This window comes from Glycine soja, chromosome 6 (assembly GCF_004193775.1).
Source record: "Glycine soja cultivar W05 chromosome 6, ASM419377v2, whole genome shotgun sequence".
NCBI classification, from domain to species: domain Eukaryota; kingdom Viridiplantae; phylum Streptophyta; class Magnoliopsida; order Fabales; family Fabaceae; genus Glycine; species Glycine soja.
Genome location: NC_041007.1, coordinates 20,270,940 through 20,292,965, shown reverse-complemented (window position 1 = coordinate 20,292,965; position 22,026 = coordinate 20,270,940). Strand labels below are relative to the sequence as shown.

Sequence of the window (22,026 nt, the reverse complement as noted above, 5' to 3'; positions counted from 1 at the left end):
GGATGTCAGGATGTACTGACTACTGCCATTGGGCGACTAGAGCACCCAGGTCCTATCCATGCTGCTGGAGCCTGTATCACCATCAAAAACTACTTTGGACCGACTTCAAGGGGCTCTTCCACCTCTTTGTCCATGGTTGTTGAAGACCTAGAGCAGTTGACACAAAAAATTAGAGGGACTCGCACAAAAAGTGACTCAACAATTAATGATGTCCTTCAACCATATGCAGTCGCAAATGCAATCACAGGGACTCGCACTATCTCCTGAGGTTAAGGTTGGTCCTTTTGCTACTCGTGTCAGCACAAAGGAAAGTTGTGCCAATCCCTCAGGGCAGGACCCAGAAACTGGAGACTCGGACAAATGTGGCTTGTATGTCAATGACAATCCTCCCTGACTGGTTGTCGTTGGTAGAGTTTATAAGGGGTCCATGACTGTCAACAACATTCCTTTGGGCAATGATCAAGTGAAGGTTGGTGTTGAGCAAGTTCGAGATGCTGATGCTCACGTTCCTATACCCACTCAAGAGGTTCAGTTAGTGAGGCAAACACTTAACATCTTCCTTACTTTGTCGACACATCTTGTAAAGCCTTTTTTGGAACATGTATTTCATTGTGTTTTTTTTTATAATTATTAATAAAGGATTTATTACAAATCAAGTTTTGGTTGTCATTCGCTTAATGTTTATTAACTGTGTAGGATAAACAGGTAGCTAAAGGATCGGCGAAACCTGTACATATGCCGGATCCTGACGAAGATCCCCTCTACCTAATGACATTGACCATCCTATATCTTTTCCTCAAGTTGTTGTAGGTTTCTTGGGATGCTAGCGTGTTTGGGGTGTATAATGATAACTTCCCATTGTACATAAAGCATGAAAATCTTTATGAAATAGCTCACGGTGGTCAATGTCTGAGCATCTCTGTTATATAATTGTAGATTTTTTAAGTCACTTTACATTACTGTATATTAACTAATTGATTGTTTTATACTCATGCATAATTTACTATATTTTAACAACAATAGTCATATGACTGAGACAACTATGCGAGCAGGGAATGCCGATGTGTATGGATTCCTCGAGCCACATTCTATACAAAGATTCGGGCAATCACAATTTGAATCAGAAGATTATATTAAGAAATGGATGCATAATTCACAAAGAGATGTGTACCTAGGAGCCTACTTGAATGAGTAAGTTAAATTGAACAACTCAATTTAAATCATGTATGTTTTGTTCCTTGCACAATAGGTCCGACAACTACTTGAAAGGAATTATTAATAAATGAGTTATATTTTGTAATACATTTACTTTATAATTATAATCTGACGTCAACATTTTTATTGTATAATACACATATGTTAAGAGATTCAATGTAAGAAAATAAAAAAGAACAGAATTATATATAATCACACGAAATCTTAAAGGATGTTGTTGTAATTCTCGAAAGGTTAAAGGATGTTGCATGAAAGGTGAACCAAACCAAACCAAAAGATTATGCAAAAATCACATGATTGTGGAAGGCCAAACCAAAAGATTATGCAAAAATCATGTGATTGTGGAAGGCAAACCAAACCAAATGTTCCTTTAAATTTATATTATTTATTGGTCACCGCACCACCCATTTATCGATACTGAACATGAACGTTGTCAATATTGACAAAATCATGACCTCGTTGCTAGCCAGTCCCTGTCCTAGCGGGTGCGGATAAGTGTCATATCATTCACTCTTCTACATAACATACATTGATTCTTTTTTCCTAACACCAAAAAAAATTCTTAATTCTAGTCTAGTCATCGAGATAAGAACAAAAAGTTACAATAACACTTCACCAATTAGTCTTCAAATCGCAGAAGCTACATTGAACGGTTATATCCGTATCAACCCGCCATTGAAACGGGTTTGATGTTTTAGTTTTTGGGTGAAGTGAAGTGAGTTGTGCAACTTCGGATCCTATCACTATTGCACATGGCTTATTACAAACCACTGAGTTCTATCACTATGTCGGATATTGAATTCCATGGAATTGGAAGAGAAGACGTTGCCACTCTCCACCAACGTCTTGCACAAATCATTGAAATTCATGGTGATGGCACCCTGCCACATGGCAGCACGTTAGCAACTGCGTCCTCAACCCTGAACTTCCCTTTTCGTTTCATCTGATATTGTACTTTATTTGTTACAAGGATTACGGTCCCGACCCACCCACTTGGATACCGGACCCGTATGTTACTTATTAAGAATTAAGATTAAAATATGTGTGTCAGTGTTTTTTTTTATTAGTGAATGTTAGTTATTAGTTTGTTAGTTTTTGTACGTATGTGTTTTATCTCTTCATTTACGTGGAAGATGTTTTAATTGATGAATGATTGAAGAATGTGTGTATTAGTTTTAGTCATGAAATGAAAGGTTGGTGGTTTTTTTTAAAACCTTGTTTGATGTGTGATAAGGGAAAGTGCTGCTTTGACCAATGTTTGGCAGTTGCTAGAGAGGAAGGGTGAAGAGTTTCTGGGTTCGGCATATAAGGATCCAATTACAAGCTTTGATGATTTCCAAAAATTTTCAGTCTCAAACCCTGAGGTGCTACCAATTTTACATTCATCTAGGATGTTGTTATTAACATTTCCTAACACATTCTTTTGAATGCACTCTTTCATTAATGGGTGAAATTTTTACAAATTTTCCTCAAGGTTTTGAATGCACTCTCACTAAATGATGTGGGTCCCACTTAAGTAACAGGGATTCATCTCTTATTTTGTGGGTCCTATGTACATTTCACTACTTAACAATAAGGGTATTGAAAAGAGTTTATAGATAGTGTATTGGTAGCATTTATGAGGGATTTTGTTTCATTTTCTTGACAGTTTTTGTCATTGTTGTGTATTGTTTCAGATATATTGGAAATGTGTGTTGGATGAAATGAGCATATCATTTTCCAAACCACCTGAATGCATCTTACATGATCGCCCCCCAGGGGAAGGCCCATTATCACATCCAAGTGGTAAATGGCTTCCTAGAGCATTTATTAATCCAGCACATAATTGCTTAAATGTAAATAGTGAAAGATGTTTGAATGATATAGTGATAATATGGCATGAAGAACAACATGATGATCTCCCTCTAAAGAGGATGATACTTGAGGAATTGCGTGAAAATGTTTGGTATGCTGCAAATAGCCTTTTGTTATTAGCTTTGACTTTGATGTTCTTTTACTTGCTATAAATTTGAATTGTATATATTCATGGCTGTTCATAACTTTTAATTTTGTGTTGCCAATTATTGTCTTAAGGGCAATGGTTAAGGAATCAAAAGTGAAGAGTTTTTATTGGAAAGTGTAACATTATTTGTTACCAATGCATTTCCACCTTGATTTCTAGTAAAACTTTCTATTCATTGATTCCTTAACCATCATTTACCCTTGGTTTGGTTGCCAAGAAGAGATTACTATTCGAGGAGAAATTTTTTAAAAAATAGTGTGGTCCCACACCTCCACTGCACTACTTTAATTCAAATATTTCTTCTCAATTTTCTTCCATTCCACACAACCAAACTCACCCTTAAGGGAAAAGGTAAGCAAAACTGTTTAAATTTCTTTTAATTTCTCTACTGTATTGTCTATGTTAGAGCATAGTATGTAAAACCCACATTACCCTATCTTTACACCTGGTTGGCATGGTTGATTACTGGTGGGCCTTGAACACACATTTGTAACAGAAAAGTAAAAGAAAATAGGATGAAATGACATTGGCTGAGAGAGACTATGTAGGTCAATAAGAGGAGGAATAAGGATGCAACAAATGGTACAGAAGGATAAGAGCTGCATAAAATTGTGGAGGTTACTATTGTGGAAACTGCATACTGGAGTGGGCAATTCTGCAAGTATGGAAAAGGGTGAGGAGAATGTGACCAAGGAGAGAGTAATTGGGAAGCATAGCAGAATTTGGGAATCAATTGGGTCACTTAGACTAGTCTGTGATTTGCAGCTCAGGATTTTTTATCACTTCCTGTCATTTTCCATTTCCATGATTGTTCTAATTTTCTATTTTTCACTATTTAATAGGTCTTAGCCACTATGAGAATTCGAGTTACTGCTACTGCATTTAGGATGCTACTGCTGCTGCATACATTTCATTTACCCTTCATTTCATTTATCCTTCATTTCATTTGTAACTAAATAACTAATTTTCCCTTTTCATTTTCCATTTTGTATATAAACCATACTTACTGGAAAATAAAGCTTAAGCTGTCTTTGATCATTCCATAAGCTATTTTTTGTTTTCTTCTCTCTCTCTCTCTCTCTCGATAGAGCTTCCTTTATTCATTCAGTTCAATTTCTGTTATTCTGCTGCGCACTCGAAGATATTGTTTCAACCTGCTTTCGTCTCTGTTTCGATTTCTGTTTTGATTCATCTTCATTGTTATAGTCATGAGTGAGAGAGATTCACAAACACCTGGTGTGGATAGCTTTCTTTTCTTGCATCCAAGCGAAAATCCAACGGTATCACTTGTTTCACCAGTTCTTGATTCTTTGAACTATCATTCATGGAGTAGATCAATGATGATTGCTCTGAGTGCAAAGAATAAGCTTGAATTCATTGATGGAGGTGCGCCAGAACCACTAAAGGCTGATCGAACTTATGGAGCATGGAGGCGCTGCAACAACATGGTGGTTTCATAGATCGTTCATTCGGTATCCATGACTATTAGGCAAAGTATTTTGTGAATGGGTAAGGCAGAGGAAATCTGGAAAGACCTAAAATCCATATATGCATAGAGTGATCTTCTTAGGATCTCTGATCTCCAGCAAGAGGCATCTTCAATTAGGCAAGGTAACCTTTCAGTTACAGAGTATTTCACGAAATTGCGCATAATTTGGGATGAACTGGAAAATTTTAGACCTGATCCTATATGCTCATGCAATACGTGATGCACATGTTTAGCACTTAATATTGTAGCTCAAAGAAAGCTTGAGGATAGAGCAATTTAGTTTCTCAGAGGATTGAATGAACAATATGGGAATGTGCGATCACATGTCCTCCTCATGGATCCACTACCTGAAATATCAAGGATATTTTCCTATGTTGCACAACAGGAAAGGCAAATTGGAAGCAATTTGATAGCTGCTAATAACATAGACATGAAAGGTAGTTTAATTAATGCAATGAAATTGGCCTGTAATTACTGTGGGAAGACTGGACATACTGAGAATGTTTGCTATAAGAAACATGGAGTTCCTTCAAATAACAGTGAAAGGAACAAGTCCAGCAGCCATAGGAATGGGAAAGTATGTACTTGTTATGGAAAAATGGGTCACACTATTGATGTATGCTACAAAAAGCATGGATTCCCACCAGGTTACAGGTTTTCTAACCCAAGGAGCAGTGCTAACAGCTTGGTGGCAGGAGATGATGCAGTCACCAATGATCAAACACAGCTTTTAGAGTCTAAGGAGATTCATTTTTCACCCGAGCAATACAAAGCATTGCTTGCTTTAATCCAACAACCAACTGATGGGAACTCAGCTAACATGTCATCCAATCTTAAACAGGTAGCCTCCTGTTCCGTTGACACAACACCAGCTCATGGTAAGTCTTTGTCTTTTGTAAACCACACACACACACTTAACACATGGATCCTAGATTCTGGAGCAACTGATCATGTATCATCCTCACTTGATCTTTTTAAATCCTACACTCAATTGAATCCTCCTACTGTAGTTAGACTACTAGATGGCAATCATGTCACTGCTACTCACTTTGGTGACATATGCATTTCAGATTCCATCATCCTGTCAGCAATGTTATATGTCCCTTCCTTTTCCTTTAATATGATTTCCATATCTAAACTTGTCTCTACCAATAGTTGTAAACTTATTTTCTCTTATGATTCATGCTTAATGCAGGATGTGATCACTCAAGCGAAGATTGGTACAATTGAAGTGAGAAATGGATTATACTACCTCACCCCAAACTATACGACCATATCCAACATGGAAACCAACATTGTTCATCCACATTGTACCATTACACCTATAGATCTTTGGCACTTCAGAATGGGACATCTTTCCTTTGAACGTTTATGAAATATACAGTCAACCTATCCTTTCTTAAAGCTTGATAAGAATTTTGTTTGTAATACATGTCATTATGCTAAACATAAAAGACTTCCATTTCCCACCAGTAACTCACATGCATCGAATAGCTTTGAACTTTTGCATATAGATATATGGGGACCTTGTTCAAAGGTTTCAACGCTAGGACATCGATACTTTCTAACCATAGTGGATGATTATTCACATTTTACTTGGATATTTCTGATGCATGTCAAAGCTGAAACACAAGAACATATCAAAGCCTTTATAACTCTTGTTGAAACTCAATTTGACAATAAGGTTAAGAAAATTAGAACGGATAATGGCCTAGAATTTCTTATGAGTGATTTTTATAGTTTGAAGGGAATTATACATCAAACAACATGTGTTGAAACGCCTAAGCAAAATGGAATTGTTGAACGGAAGCATCAACATCTTTTGAATGTAACAAGAGCATTACTTTTTCAAGCAAACTTGCCCAACAGTTTCTGGTGTTTTGCTTTAAGTCATGCAACATATTTGATAAATTGCATACCTACTCCATTTTTGAAAAATGCATCCTCTTATGAAAAATTGTTTGGAAGTCCATGTGATATATCAAATCTCAAAGTTTTTGGATGTCTTTGTTACATTTCCACACTCTCAGCACATAGACAAAAGTTAGACCCAAGAGCACATCCATGCATTTTTCTGGGTTTTAAGCCAAATACAAAAGGTTATCTGGTATATAATTTACATTCAAATGATTTAGCTGTTTCTCGAAATGTGATTTTCTATGAAAATCACTTACCCTCACAACCTAAAACACAACAATCACAACCTTTGGTTTCCCCTACACCATTTGTACTTGATCATTTTCCTTTTGAGACACATGATGTTGTGCCTGTAAGCTTACCCACATCTAGTGCATATACAAAAAATAATTCAGCCACACCTTTACGCCGTTTCACACGAGATAGAAGACCTCTTACATACCTTCACGACTATCATGCATTTCTCACTTCAACTGCTAATACCAATTCAGCTTCAGTGAGCCATCCTCTCGATTATTCAGCTTTAGTGTGTCATCCTCTCGATTCTGTACTATCTTATTCGCGTCTATCATCATCCCACAGACATTTTGTTCTTTCCATTTCTACATCTACTGAGCCTAAGACATATGCTAAAGCATCTCAACATGGTTGTTGGCTTAAAGCGATGAAAGCCGAGTTACAAGCTTTACAAACGAATAACACTTGGACCCTTACAGACTTACCAGCTAATAAGAAAGCTATTGGGTGTCGTTGGGTTTATAAGATTAAGTATCATGCTGATGGCTCCGTTGAACGATATAAGGCTCGACTTGTAGCCAAGGGGTATACTCAAATGGAAGGATTGGATTTCCTTGATACTTTTTCTCCAGTTGCGAAGCTCACAACAGTCGGATTATTGTTAGCATTGGCTGCTATTCATGGTTGGCACCTTCGTCAGCTCGATGTTAACAATGCATTCCTTCGTGGAGAATTAAATGAAGAAGTCTATATGCAGCTGCCTCCAAGAATGCAAGTCTCACACCCTAATCAAGTTTGTCAATTACAACGATCACTTTATGGTTTGAAACAGGCTAGTCGACAGTGGTTTCATCGTTTGTCCTCATTTCTTCTTACTCATGGTTTCACTCAAGCTTCAGCTGATCATTCCCTCTTTCTCTGTTTCAATGAAAACTCATTTACTGCACTTTTGGTGTATGTTGATGATATAGTTCTAACAGGGAATGATATAATGGCTATCAATCGTATTACCATATTTCTGGACCAAACCTTCAAGATTAAAGATCTTGGCACTTTAAAATTTTTCCTTGGCATTGAGGTTGCTCGTTCCCATCAAGGCATCCATCTATGTCAAAGGAAATATGTTCTAGATATTCTCTCTGATTCTGGAATGCTTGCTTGTCGTCCAGTTTCAACACCTATGGATTGTACTAGTCATCATCAAGCAGGCATAGGAGATCCTTTATCTGCTGAAGACTCCTCTTCATATCATCGACTTGTTGGTAGGCTCATCTATCTTACTAACACTAGACCAGATATTTCTTACGTTGTGCAGCAATTAAGCCAATTCATGGCTAACCCAACTACCGATCACTCAAAAGCCGCCTCTCGGGTTCTTCGCAATCTCAAGAGTTCACCGGGATGTGGCATTTTCTTTCCTACAACTGGTTCAACTCGTCTTCAAGCTTTTAGTGATTCAGACTAGGCCGATTGCCGTGACACACGTTGCTCTATTACAGGCTTCTCCATCTTCCTTGGCAATTCTCTCATATCATGGCACTCTAAGAAATAATCCACTGTCTCACGAAGTTCATCTGAAGCAGAATATCGTGCTTTAGCTACCACCACATGTGAACTTCAATGGCTTACATACCTTCTTCAAGAATTTCGCATTCCATTCACTCAGCCAACTAATCTATTTTATGATAATCAATCTACTATTCAAATTGCTTCCAATCAGGTTTTCCATGAGTGCACAAAACATATCGAATTAGATTGCCATATCGATCGAGAAAAATCACTAAATGGCCTTATCAAGCTTCTTCCAGTTAGATCCTCCATGCAACTTGCTGATGTTTTTACCAAGCCTTTATCTCCTACTCAATTCAAGACTTTAGTTTCCAAGCTGGGAATGATGAACATCTATTCCCAGCTTGAGGGGGGCTCTTAGCCACTATGAGAATTCGAGTTGCTGCTATTGCATTTGGGATGCTACTGCTGCTGCATACATTTCATTTACCCTTCATTTCATTTATCCTTCATTTCATTTGTAACTGAATAACTAATTTTCCCTTTTCATTTTCCATTCTGTATATAAACCATACTTACTGGAAAATAAATCTTAAGCTATCTTTGATCATTCCATAAGCTATTTTTCATTTTCTTCTCTCTCTCTGTCTGTCTCTCTCTCTCTCTCTCTCTCTCTCTCTCTCTCTCTCGATACAGCTTCCTTTATTCATTCAGTTCAATTTCTGTTAATAGGATCAATGCTTCTTGATTTTGTTATATATTTTGACTGTTAATACCAAAATAATAAGGGGATTCCTTTTCAATGCTCAATACAGAGGCATCCTGGTTCACGATTGTGGTATAAACCTAGAAGGGACATGGGGTTCAAGATTGCGGCATATTGTGATTTTGGCCCTTTGTAGTTTTAGTGGCTTCAGGGTCTGGAGAAAGGATCTGCAATTGCGATTGATATGTCAATGAATGTCAAGTCTGTGGTTATCTACCTAGCTATCGTTCTTGCAGGTTATGTTGTTGTATCAATTGCTGATAGTTTTGCAGCTAGTGAAATATCAACTAGGCTTAAAATATCAAAAGCAAAAGTCATATTTACTCAGGTTGACTCCCTAATTTCCTCTGATGATTTATTTATCACTCTTCTCATGTTTTTAATGATTTTTCTGTATTTCTCACTTGACATAAAGTTGTTTATATCTGTTAAAATTATAATGATTTTAAGATGGGAAAGAGTAAATGATTGAATAGTCTAAAATTGGTATTCATATGATGTGATACAAAGTGCAAGGTAGCAACCCCTATTTATAAGACTAGAATTCTAATCCTTAATAAGTAAGGAAAAAATCATGAATTTCATGAAACTTGTCAACCACTCTCGGAGATCTAGGATACTCTATATATTCTAAGATACAACAACAACAATAACAAACTTTGTCCCTCTTGCTGAGGTAGCTTACATAGATTACACTACATCAATCGATTCAGTTGAAGACCAAACCTTTAGAGATATTATTAATCTTGAGATTCCTCTTAACTATGTACTCCAATGTCTTTCTTAGTCTTCGTCTCTTCCTTTTCAGATCAAAGGACTAAAATCATGTGTTTATTTGTTCTGAGATACAGCAATACTACCATGAGATGTTTTGTAGATATTCTAACACTTCTCATCAAATTAAAGATTATAAAGCTTTAAGTTTGTGACTAAACATATTGAAAGAAACAACAACAATAATAGCCCTTGGGTGAGGTCAATTACATGGAATACAAGATGCTCACTCAAAAACCATATTTTCTAGGATATTTTACACCATGAGATCTATTTTTATAATTTTCTCCAATGTTCAAGGTCTCTTTTTCACTCATTTTACATGATTAAAAACCATGTAATCTGCTATCCTTAATGCTTTCTCAAGCGGCCTTCTTTGCACATGTCCAAACCACTTAAACCAATTTTCTATCATCTCCTCAATATGTCACACCAATGTTTCCTCAAATACAATCATTCTGTATCTTATCCCTTTTTGTGTGGTTAAACATTTATCTTAACATCCTCATTTCTGCTACTCCTATGTTTTTTTCTCGTTTGTTTCTTTGAAGTCCTATATTCAGTACCATAAAGTATACTTGGTCATATAGCGGTACAATAAAATTAAGAATGCTAAAAAAATGAATTAAAAATATAATGCAGTGCAGCATCTAGGACGGGAAATGAGCCATAGTTTTTAGAGATGGGTCTAGACTTTGGGACATGAGATGGGATCATGCAACATCTATGGTCAGTGGCGGAGGCAGGCATGGTAAAATGCCTCATTAAGACCTATTTTTCCTTTTTATCAGAGGGGGCATAAAGTAATTCTATTTTGTATAAAAAAAATTTAAAGAAAGCTCAAATTTTGGGTGCAACCATGGCATCCCCAGGTTACCCCCTGGCTCCACCTCTGTCTGTGATAAAGACTAGGCTAGATTTATCTGGGACAAAGATATAAATTATTTCGGTGCAGGATGGTTTGATACATATCCAACATAAGTAACCACTGGTACAATTCATTGGACAGAAAGAATTTGTCACGGGAATGAATTGTTCGGAGAAGTCACTAGTAGTTTGATTCTTTGGTGCAAAAGGACCACACCCCAAATACCTTTTATAAATAGGACTTACTAATTTGTATTTTATATCACATCCTTTATATCTAAGCAATATCAATTAAATTATTCAATCTATATTGTCTTTTCCTACTTTCCTGTATAAAATCCTATAATTTGAACATATTTAAAAAACTAGTTTATTTCTTGATAGGTTGACTATTATTCTTAAAAATGGGTGTCAATTTTGTGGCTAATTGCAGTGCTATAGTAATTTACTTTTTCCTGTCTCATTCTTCCCTTTCCTTCCTTTACAGGTGAAAAAATTCTTTTCACTATTTGCTAAAGACACGCAGCAGTTGAGTTGTTTTCTTTGTTGCTCAATAATAGGGTGTCTCATATTGTTGCTTCATAAATGCAGTAGAGTTGTGGATGCACAGTCGCCTATGGCAGTAGTTATCCCTACCAAAGGATCTGAATTTAGCATGAAACTGCGTAACGGTGACCTCTCTTGGCATGATTTTTTGGAGAAAATCAATAGTCTCAAGTAAGCACTTTAATCCTGATTTGTTCATAGATACTTAATTTATGCAATAAATTATAAAAAAAAAAAGGCAAAGAATGCACTTGAAAAGTTATGATATTCTCTTGAAATTTTAATTCTTATTTGTTATCATGTAAAAGAGGGCGAGCCCTGGTACAGCGGTAAAGTTGTGCCTTGGTGACTTGTTGGTCATGGATTCGAATCCGGAAACAGTGAAGAGCCTCTGGGCAATGGGGTACGAAGTTTTTTTATTTGTTATCATGTAACATACAGAGGCAAGGAATTCATAGCTACAGAACAACCAATAGGAACATTTACAAACATTCTCTTTTCTTCTGGAACAACAGGTAAGTTGAATTTTTTGTTTTGGCCTGAAAGGATACATTCTAGACAAAAGAAGTTTGTGTGCTGTTGATAAAGGATATTTGAGGTAAAAGGATTAATTCAATACCAAGACTTCACTCACCATATGAAGCTAGCCAAAAGCTAATATAATGTACCTCATTTGGTGGTATAGGTGATCCAAAGGCAATTCCATGGACCAATATTACTCTCTAAAAGCTGCTGCAGATGCATGGTGCCACATGGACGTTCGTAAAGGTGATGTAGTGTGCTGGCCCACTAATCTTGGACGGATGATGGGGCCATGGCTAGTATACGCATCCTTGCTAAATGGAGCTTCAATGGCTCTGTACATTGGATCCCCTCTTGGGTCTGGCTTTGCCAAGTTTGTACAGGTACAAACTCATTCTGCTGTTTAAATTTTCAGTCCTTTTCATAGCTTTTGTTTCCTGTGAAGTGTGAACAATTATTATTCTTTTCTGCTAATGATCTATTTGAAGTTATCACCTCCTTATCACTTTATGACTAATGTTTGATAAGCTTTTATGACCACTATGTATTTGTGTTTACTAAGACAGCTTTATATTTTGGTATTATTTTAGTTCTAGAAGCTTTTATTCTTTGCTTTGCCGAACTGATATCTATGACCCTTCATTTTTATTTCTTGAGCAAACTAATGCTCAGACTAGGTACTTTAACTAATGTTTGGTCTTCTTTTCTATGACAGCCACAAAATGTTCCAGGAATAGGTGAGTTGGCTCTTGGTCCGCTCATGCTTGGGGCTTCAAATACACTGCTTAATGCTGACCATTACGGTGTCTATTTCAAAGGAATGCCTCTCTTGAATGGAAAGGTGGGCATACCATTCTCCTTTATTTATGTGGTAATTGGGTATCTGGGGTACCTGAAAATTTACGGTTGAGTTTCTCTAATCAGGTATTACGGAGGCATGAAGATGTATTTGTGCGTACTGCTAGAGGATAATATCATGCACATGGTCGTTCGGATGATACGATGAACCTTGGGGGAATCAAGGTAAACATTTTGCCTACATATTAATTATTAAAATAGTTGGAATGTTAAATGAATATGATGTTCCAAATCAACACCAACCAGTTTTAGGAAGCAAAACAACCATTCTCCATTTCTTCATATAATTCCTGGGAATGAGGTGATGTGCTGTCATTAACTTGGATGAATAAATGTATTAAATGGATCCTCTCGAGTTCACATATATACGTTTTCTATTTTGATTTTCTATTAGAAAAAAAAATGTAAAGTCTGTGATCCTGTACAGTTGAAATGCAACTGTTGAGGAACTTGATCCCTGAAAGTGTAATAATCTCCAGCTGGTTGAAAATGGTGACAGAATCATGGTCAATTAATTGGCATATGAATCTAAATTATTATTTGAAAATTAACCTTCATAGAATGCATCAACACGAAATGTGTCTCTAGAAAGGAATTTGGGGCATTAATTGGGTAGCGTGCAGCCTAATCATTGAAACAGAAAATATATTACATCTTGTTGATATCAAATAGTTGAGCTTTGTTTCGTTAGATCCTTTTTACATGAAATTTTCTATAGCTTTTTTGTAGTTCCAATCATACAGATTCTCGATTATATTGATGTTTTCTTTTGATAATAAACAGGTTTGTCTGTGTGAAAGAGAGACTAGTCTTTCTCTGTATATAATGTCTCCGAAAAGTTTAAGCATTTGACTTTATTAGTGCGTCCTGACATTTCATGCTGTTTGTTTGGACAGGTGAGTTCGATTGAGATTGAACGCATATGCAACGGAGTAGATAGCAATATTCTGGAAACAGCTGCAATAGGGGTACCACCTTCTGGTGGTGGGCCTGAGTTGTTGACTATAGCTGTTGTATTCAAGGATTCAAATAGCACAAAGCAAGATTTACACCAATTGAGGATGTCTTTTAATTCAGCTCTCCAAAAGAAACTAAATCCACTGTTCAGGGTACTGATTAATTTCCTTTTCTAAGAGTGTTTTTTTTTTTTTTTGGTGTTTACAATGGTCACATTGTGGTTCAAAGAGTACAAAGAACACATTTTCTAACACATTCTTTTATTGATTTGAATTTATTAAAGACCACAAACTCAAGATAGAGATATATTAGATGTGATATGAAATTCATACAATTTTGTAATTTGAATAAATTTCAACCAATAAGAGAGTGATAAAAAAAGTATGTTAGAGAGTTTGTTTTTAACATTTCTCTTTTGTATTATCACAACAGTTTAGAGTTTAGTGTTCTAAATACATGCTCGTATGTGTAGGTTCCTCAAGTAGTCACACTGCCATCTCTTCCAAGGACAGCATCCAACAAGGTTATGAGAAGGGTTTTGCGGCAGCAACTTAGCGAAACTAACCAAAATTCTAAAATATAATACAATCATGTTAATCAAATATTGAAGATTATTGAATATCCAGGACCAGGAGTTATCATGGTACACATTTAAAAGTATTATTCTTTTTGGTACTAGAAAAGAATAATATTAGGGTAATTACAATATAATGCACAAATGGTATAAATAATTCTCATTTGTAACGATAGAAATAAAACAGAAGAATAGGAGTTTGAATTGTATTTTGAAATCTTTTTTGAAAACCTTTTGGGTTGATCAAAACACTTTTGAGAGGTAAGAAGCGTAACAGCAAAAAGAGTATTGCAATCAGAAGTTTAAATATCGTCTTATGGGATAAGATGGTGCAAGAACAATTTTTTTTTATCCATAGTGATCGAAGAAGGTGTGAGAGGGTTTACAATAATAGGTGCAAGAACAACTTTGGCCGGGTATAAGCATATTCTTCCCCCAAAAAAACATTTTAAATTCTGCATTTAGTTAGTAAACATAAATAGAGAAGGGATGAGAGATCAACACGTGGTAGTTATTTTTGTTCATCCAACAATCCTTAGCCATGTTTAGTTCTTGACTTTTGGTTTATATTTCAACCAAGGCAGAATAATTTACTCGCATGATATTTTAGTCTTTGCCACTCAATTATTGTTTCACAGGTCTTTCTTAGCTCAACCAAGTATTCTTTGTTACAAGCTGTTTTAGATTTCACACAAGTGTTTAGATAAAAAAAAAAAAAAAAAGAGGTTTACAAATAAACCAAAGTTGGATGAAATATTGTGAGCACCAACATATAATAGGTCTTTCTTCCAAGATATTTACAATAAATGAACAAGACTTGTGAGATATTTGGAAATTGAAATAATGTGGCTTTTGAATATGCAACGATCAATAAATGTCATCTTCTCGAGACATTAATGGAAGGACACTTCAGTTTCAAGTGCTTCATTTCTCTAAATTTAAATGTTGTAACATTGAAAATGCAATAGATAAATACTAATATTATAGACAATGTATTGTGTTTTTGGGCTATTGAATATGCTTTTTATCCCTTAGTTGTGATAGGAATGCAAGTAGGTAAAACTTTTCCATTTGTATGGATGATAGGTTGTCAGTTTCAAAAGTTCAAAGGTCGTTGCTTTGGACACTCAGCGTTTTTTATGTAATACCCAACAACGAAGGTGAAAGGACTAAAAGGCCCTTCACCTTTTGCTTATAAAAACAAAAAGTGACTCGTCCGTACGAGTCACTGTGCGTTGTTTTTCTTCTTTTTGTGTGCTGCTTTCCTTCTTCCTCTTCGTATTCCTTGGTGTTTCTTCTTCCTCTCCCTCCGTTAATGCTTCTTCTTCTTCGTTCGTGGGTCCTGCTCCTCCGTTCCTGGTTCTTCTTCTTCGTGGATCATGCTTCTTCTTCCTTGCGTCTTCTTCATTCTCCTTCGAGGTAAGTATGCTCCTTATAATTGTTTGTGCATTGCTGCTCCTTCGTTCATGATGTTTGCGTTGGTATTGTATTATCTATGCATTGTTGGTATTCTGAGGCCATTTTTTGTGAAAAAAGTCATACGGATTGACAATCCGTATAACCCATATGGATTGTATGGATCATATGGATCAGTAATCTGCATAGCTTTTTTTTAAAAAAAAATTGTTAATTTATTTTGTGATTTAGTTTTAAAATTTTTTTAATTCTAAATTTAATTTTTGTTTGTTATGTTTTAGTAATTTTTTTATATATTAGCAATAGTTTTATAAGGATTGATGGGTGTTATTATTTTATAGTGGTATAGAAACAATAAAAAAATTAGATTAAAAATTAGATTGGTGAAAAAAATTATAAAAATATAAAAGAATTTTTTAGTTGATTTATAAAATTTTAAAAATTGATTGAAATATAAATTTAAAATATTTTAAAATTGTTAGTTAATTTAAAAAAAAGATTGAAACAATATTTTAAATTTGTTAGTTATTTTTTAAAAATGATTGAAAATAAAATTTAAAATATTTTAAAATTGTTAATTACTTAAAAAAATGATTGAAACCGTATTTTAGAATATTTTTAAATTGTTAGTTATTTTTAATAAATTATTGATAACAAAATTTAAAATATTTTAAAAATTTTAATTAGTTTTAAAAAATAATTGAAAGCGAAATTTAAAATATATTAAAATTGTTAGTTAGTTTTAGAAAATGATTGAAATGATATTTTAAAATTGTTTGTTAGTTTTAAAAAATGATTGAAACTGAAATTTAAAATATGTTAAAATTGTTTTTTAGTTTTAAAAAAATCATTGAAACCAAAATTTAAAATATGTTAAAATTGTTAGTTAGTTTTTAAAAAATGATTGAGACCAAAATTGAAAATATGTTAAAATTGTTGGTTAGTTTTAAAAAAATATTGAAACCAAAATTTAAAATATGTTAAAATTTTTTTTAGTTTTAAAAAATGATTGAAACAAAAATTTAAAAGATTTTAACATCGTTGCTTAGTTTTAAAAAATGATTTAAACAAAAATTCAAAATAGTTTAACATTGTTAGTTAGTTTTAAAAAAATGATTTAAACAAAAATTCAAAATAGTTTAACATTGTTAGTTAGTTTTAAAAAATGATTGAAACAAAAATTCAAAATAGTTTAACATTGTTAGTTAGTTTTAAAAAATGATTGCAACAAAAATTCAAAATATTTTAACATTGTTAGTTAGTTTTAAAAAATGATTGAAACAAAAATTCAAAATATTTTAAATAATATTGTGTAGATAATGGTTAGAACTAGGGGTCTTGGTCGAACTTTAGGCCAAGCAATAGGAAAAGTCCTGGGAAGGAGAGAGGCTAATGACGATGATAATGATGTCCCTAGCGATGAAGGCCTACCACATCTGCCCGTAGGCAGCGACAACAGTCGCGTGTTGTTGAGGATCCTCCAACAAGCGCAGAGGAATTGAACAAAGAGTAGCAACAACCATTTGTTGAAGAAGGTGTTACTTATGTTGAGGGTTTCCAGGCGGACCCCATGACACATCAGTTCTTAGAGATTTTGAAAATCTCATTGCTTTGAGAGTCTGGAATGGAGAGGTATGTAATTCTTAAAAAGCATAAAGCATGTAGTTTACAACTTATTATTTTTTTTGTTACATGGTCGATATTATTGTTTGCAGGAACGTCCTGAACTGAAGCTATATCTTCCCATGGAAGGAAGATGGCTAAGTTCGGGAGGCCTACTCCAGAGATTGAGGGCCTTGTGGCTGCCAGCGAATAAGTCATTTGATCACATGTTCCCTAGATATGGGAGATCGAGGACTAATGTCTGTTTTTGTAGAATGCTGGCATAAGGAAACTAGTAGTTTCCAATTCCCGTCAGAGAGGTCACTATCACCTTCGATGAAGTCGCGTCATTGTTACATTTTCTTATCGTAGGGGTGTTCCACAGCTTCGAGCAACTTCATGTCGACGACGTTGTCGATATGTTGGTGGAATTACTCGAGGTCAGCTTTGTAGAGGCAAGAGCTGAGACAATTCAATGTCATGGCTCTTATGTTCGACTATCATGCCTATGAGACGTGTATCAAACGAAAATCGAGGCATGTCACTAGATTGTAGCAGCACGAGCGTAGTTACTACATCTGCTTGGATGCATACTCTTTGCTAACAAGAATGTCACACACGTGCACATGATATTCTTGGATGCACTGCGTGACTTGATGCAGAGCGGGACTTACGCTTGGGGTGTTGCTGCACTTGTGCATATGTATGATAATTTAAATGAGGTGTCAAAGAGCACGGCAAGGCAGCTTGCAAGATATATCCCTCTATTACAAGTTAGTACAACTGTTAATAGTACATTTTTTCATTGGCGTTGGTTATTATATGTTGTCGCTTATTTTAATGAATATGTTTGCAAAATATATTTAGTGTTGGATTTACAAGCATTTCCCGTCTATTGGTTCCGCCCTAGCTGCCGAGGATTATGACGAAAGAAGACCATGTGCATGCCGATGGACCTCTGGCAAGGCACTGTCTGTGTCGATGTATCGCAGGTGTCTGGATAGACTGACCAATGACGTTGTGTGTTGGATTCCATATGGTGACCACCGTTCATTTAGAGAATTTGAGGTCATCTCCTTGTTTTTCGGCCATCTCAGATGGGGTTCCTTGATGGTCATTCACCGACCGGAGAGGGTTGTATGATAGTTTGGGTACATCCAGACTATTCCACCACATCCTACTGTGCCTTTAGTTTTTGTTAAAGAAATGAATGCTAGATGGATGCAGTTTGGTGACTACATTGCACCTGTAGGGTAAATCTGTGTAGTGCTTGGCCAGTGTTCGTCAGATTACATGGAGTGGGTATACATGATTTTGCATCCATTTATGACTCTGGCACAGTTAGGGGATTCTCCTAGAGTTCCGCCGGTTCAACAATATGACACATTTGTTGAACCAGATGTGCATCAGCAACCGGTGTCGACAGCAGCACCTGATGAAGTAGACATTGATGTGCATCAACAATATATTTTTTTGGTATTTTGTGTTTGTTGTTTTCTTTTCTATTTTATTACTAACAATTGTTATGTTTATTTTTTTTTTACTTAGTAGGATGGTTATTTAGCAATTGTTGATAAGTTGGAGAGACTACTGAGAGACTACTAAACCTGAGGATCTGACCGAAGGAACAGAAGCCTATATTGTTGCTGAAGAATGTCTGAGCATCGCAAGAAGCTACAATGGCCAACCAACTGTAGGTCACAGATCGAGACGTAGGCAGCGTACGGACAATCATTGAAGTTGTTTTTTTTTTTGCCTTATATATGTCAATTTTAATTTTTTTGGATAATTTATTTATTTGGTGCATTTATGTATTGACACTAACATTTGGTTAATTTATAATTTTGGTACGCTACTTACGGGCATGTTTTTAATTATTTTATACAAATTTTTGTTATCCATTTATCGTTAATTAGTCATTAATATTGATTTGAGGAATAAATTAATTCGTCCATAACAAATTACGAATGTATGTTTTTTGCAACATTTAAGCATCATAAATCATTTGCAAAGTTGACAACACACTATGAATTGCATGAGCCTATTTAAAAAAATGAATACTACACCTACATACTGAAATATAAATGACTACTCAGTTGTTTTAGTTCTGATAGTAACAATGCATTTCTGATGCAAAATTAAAGCATGATACAACATTGTTGTACTTGACAACATATAGGAAGTGACACGTGTCTATTTAAAAAAAATAACACAAGCAGACTCATTGAACAACATCTATATATACCACACCAACACTCTCAACAATCACACATCCTCACCCAATCTACCTTTAGAAACCAAATTCTACAAGAAACTATGGCATTTTGGGGAGAAACAAGCAGTCAAACCATTGTCAACTCTAGTAGAATGCACAATACCCTTCAACTAACCGACGATCAATATTTGGATGAAATTTACTACCGGCAGCCATTCGCAGATGCAGGTAACCAATTTGTCTTTCAATTTATGTAATTGAAAAATGATGATGATGTTAACACAATATTAATGTGTAATGATCAATACTCGTGTGTTGGCCCGATTGAGTTATTATGTATCATTGGTAGAACACCGGATGATATATTAAACTTACTTCAAGCCACTATGACTCCTACTAATGATTCTCTGCTATATTACAACAGGAGGTGGAACATATCACACCAACACGACTTTGTGGATTACTCGTTCAAAGGAAAAAAAAATCCAAAATGATTTGACATTCTTTTGGGATGTAGCATCGATGGACTGAAGGATGTGATCAAGTAAGTTGCACCTCAAAGGATTCTCCTTTATGGTATTCATGAATCACAAATTGTAAGACGATTGTTTTTTGGACAGTCAGGTCATTTTGAGTATTCAGAAAAAGTTATCAAATTTGAAATTATTGAGCTGAAAACTGACGATGATGTGTTGAAGGTCTTAGTATAGTCTAACTTCTGAAAATAAATTGGCCCAATAAAAATTTTAGCTTTTTTTAGTAAACTGGTAATCAAAGTGGAAGACGACATGTTTTGGTCGCAACATGATTCAATGCAAAATTAGTATTAGTTAATTGTAGTTTTTTTATGCATTTTCTATTTGTTTCAACTATGTTGTAAGCTAATGTAATGTTTAAATTGGTATCCATTAACTAATGAAACCATATGTTTATTTTTTTTAAAGTACTTAGTTATGCCCTAACTTTTTAAAATAATTAGTGGAAATAAATTATTATTTACAAAAATGTGAACAGAATCATGAATGTTAACAAAATTTGGTTTTTAGCCTAAACAAATTTGTGTAACACTGCATTCTACCTATATATGGGGTGGGCCACTGCTTTGCCTGATAATGACAATGTGTATTTCACAACAACGCCAATGGTGGTAAAGGACAATGGTCTCATAAAAAAACATGTTACATAACGACAAACAGATTCAATGTAAGATAACTAACAACATTGTCAACATTTATACTAACATAATAATTATGCAATTTCCTGTACAAAATGATTCCCCTACACATGACCAATGTATATTATGTGACGCACAGAAGAATTTGGTGGTGGTTGACTTCTAAGAGGATAAGATGACATGCTTTTTTGTTGTGAAAGAGAAACAACAATTATGTTGTATCGTAAAACAATGACATATCTCATATCCATAATATTCATCCACTTGTCTATGGTAACCTACATGTAACAGAAAACAAATAGCGGATACTTAAATGTTATTTTAAGAAAAAGTGACATAACAATAAACTTACGCACCATAGATAATTCGTCAACAAGTAGGGAACGCTTTAATTCCTCAAATCTCTCTATGCCACCAAGCAGGTTGATATATTCTTCCGACCAGCATATCAATTCTTTATGTAAATGGTTGTGCACCAATGACCATGATTCTTCACCCATACTCAATAAGGCAGTTATTGCATGATAACCACAGTTACCATCTGCTTTGACATCAATACTGTTTTCAATAGAATCCTGGATGCACAGATGAAATTGATCCAACATTGGAATATTCTGTCTTTGTATTGGTTGCTCAGATGATGATGCACTACGTTTCACTGAAGAATTACTATTTTGCACAGAGTGTAATGCATCAACACACTCCCAATAAGATGAATCATATTTTTTTGACTTTTGTTGTTTGATCAACGGTTTTTTTGGAGCACCCTTGGTCTTCACCTTTTCCGGAGGAGGACAAATGGACTTCAGATAAGGATAAGTAATTTCTCACAACTTTGTCTTCAAATGTACTTTGCCACAAACATCGAGCTGCTCAAATCGTTTCGATATGGTTTCCATCTCCTTAGTCACCAGCAATTTCATTTATAGCGTACCTTGATACCATGCCAAGTAGTTTTTTTGTACAAGGTAACTTTAAACACATGTCCAACCACGTGCGTGCTTGTCTCAAAAAATGCTTTAATTTGGGTGTGTTGAAGTGTCATCATATTGTTTATTGCTTCTCAAACATTGCATATGTCACCAAGGGAGTTTTGTAGGAGTCTCTTTAATGACCAATGATCACTCTCAACCCTACAAATGAAATATACAACAACGTATAAACAACTGCAACATTTTCATTTAAGTCAACACTTAAACAAATCAACACAAACAAAAAACAATATTCATACTTGTTAGTGGTTGTGTTTCCTAGATGCATCACTTTGTTGGTCCATGCTTTCACAAATTTTTCTTTGTGCGGAATCACCTATTTTTGACACACATAGTGCACAAACATAGGCCACGAAGAGCAAGCCATTTCAAAGTTTTTAAGGTACTCATCAAA

The 22,026-nt window shown here is 35.1% G+C and overlaps 1 protein-coding gene and 1 pseudogene across 1 annotated transcript; both read left to right on the top strand.

The window, feature by feature from the left end:
- The first annotated feature begins 1,967 nt into the window (after nt 1-1,967).
- Nucleotides 1,968-14,383, top strand: LOC114415965 (annotated as a pseudogene).
- A 2,585-nt stretch (nt 14,384-16,968) lies between these two features.
- On the top strand, nt 16,969-18,856 carry LOC114415964. Its single transcript, XM_028380832.1, has 7 exons — nt 16,969-17,107; nt 17,211-17,281; nt 17,365-17,511; nt 17,914-18,024; nt 18,119-18,385; nt 18,593-18,703; nt 18,803-18,856. Exons 1-7 carry the CDS (start codon nt 16,969-16,971, stop codon nt 18,854-18,856), a joined length of 900 nt encoding a protein of 299 aa, XP_028236633.1.
- Nucleotides 18,857-22,026: the final 3,170 nt, after the last annotated feature.

Bases quoted from the DNA above. Each gene is read 5' to 3' on its own strand.
- LOC114415964 (XM_028380832.1), top strand. From the start codon at position 16,969: ATGGTTAGAACTAGGGGTCTTGGTCGAACTTTAGGCCAAGCAATAGGA. The intron at 17,108-17,210 runs GTCGCGTGTTGT...GAGGGTTTCCAG, and splicing joins GCCCGTAGGCAGCGACAACA to GCGGACCCCATGACACATCA. The intron at 18,025-18,118 runs GTTAGTACAACT...AAATATATTTAG, and splicing joins GATATATCCCTCTATTACAA to TGTTGGATTTACAAGCATTT.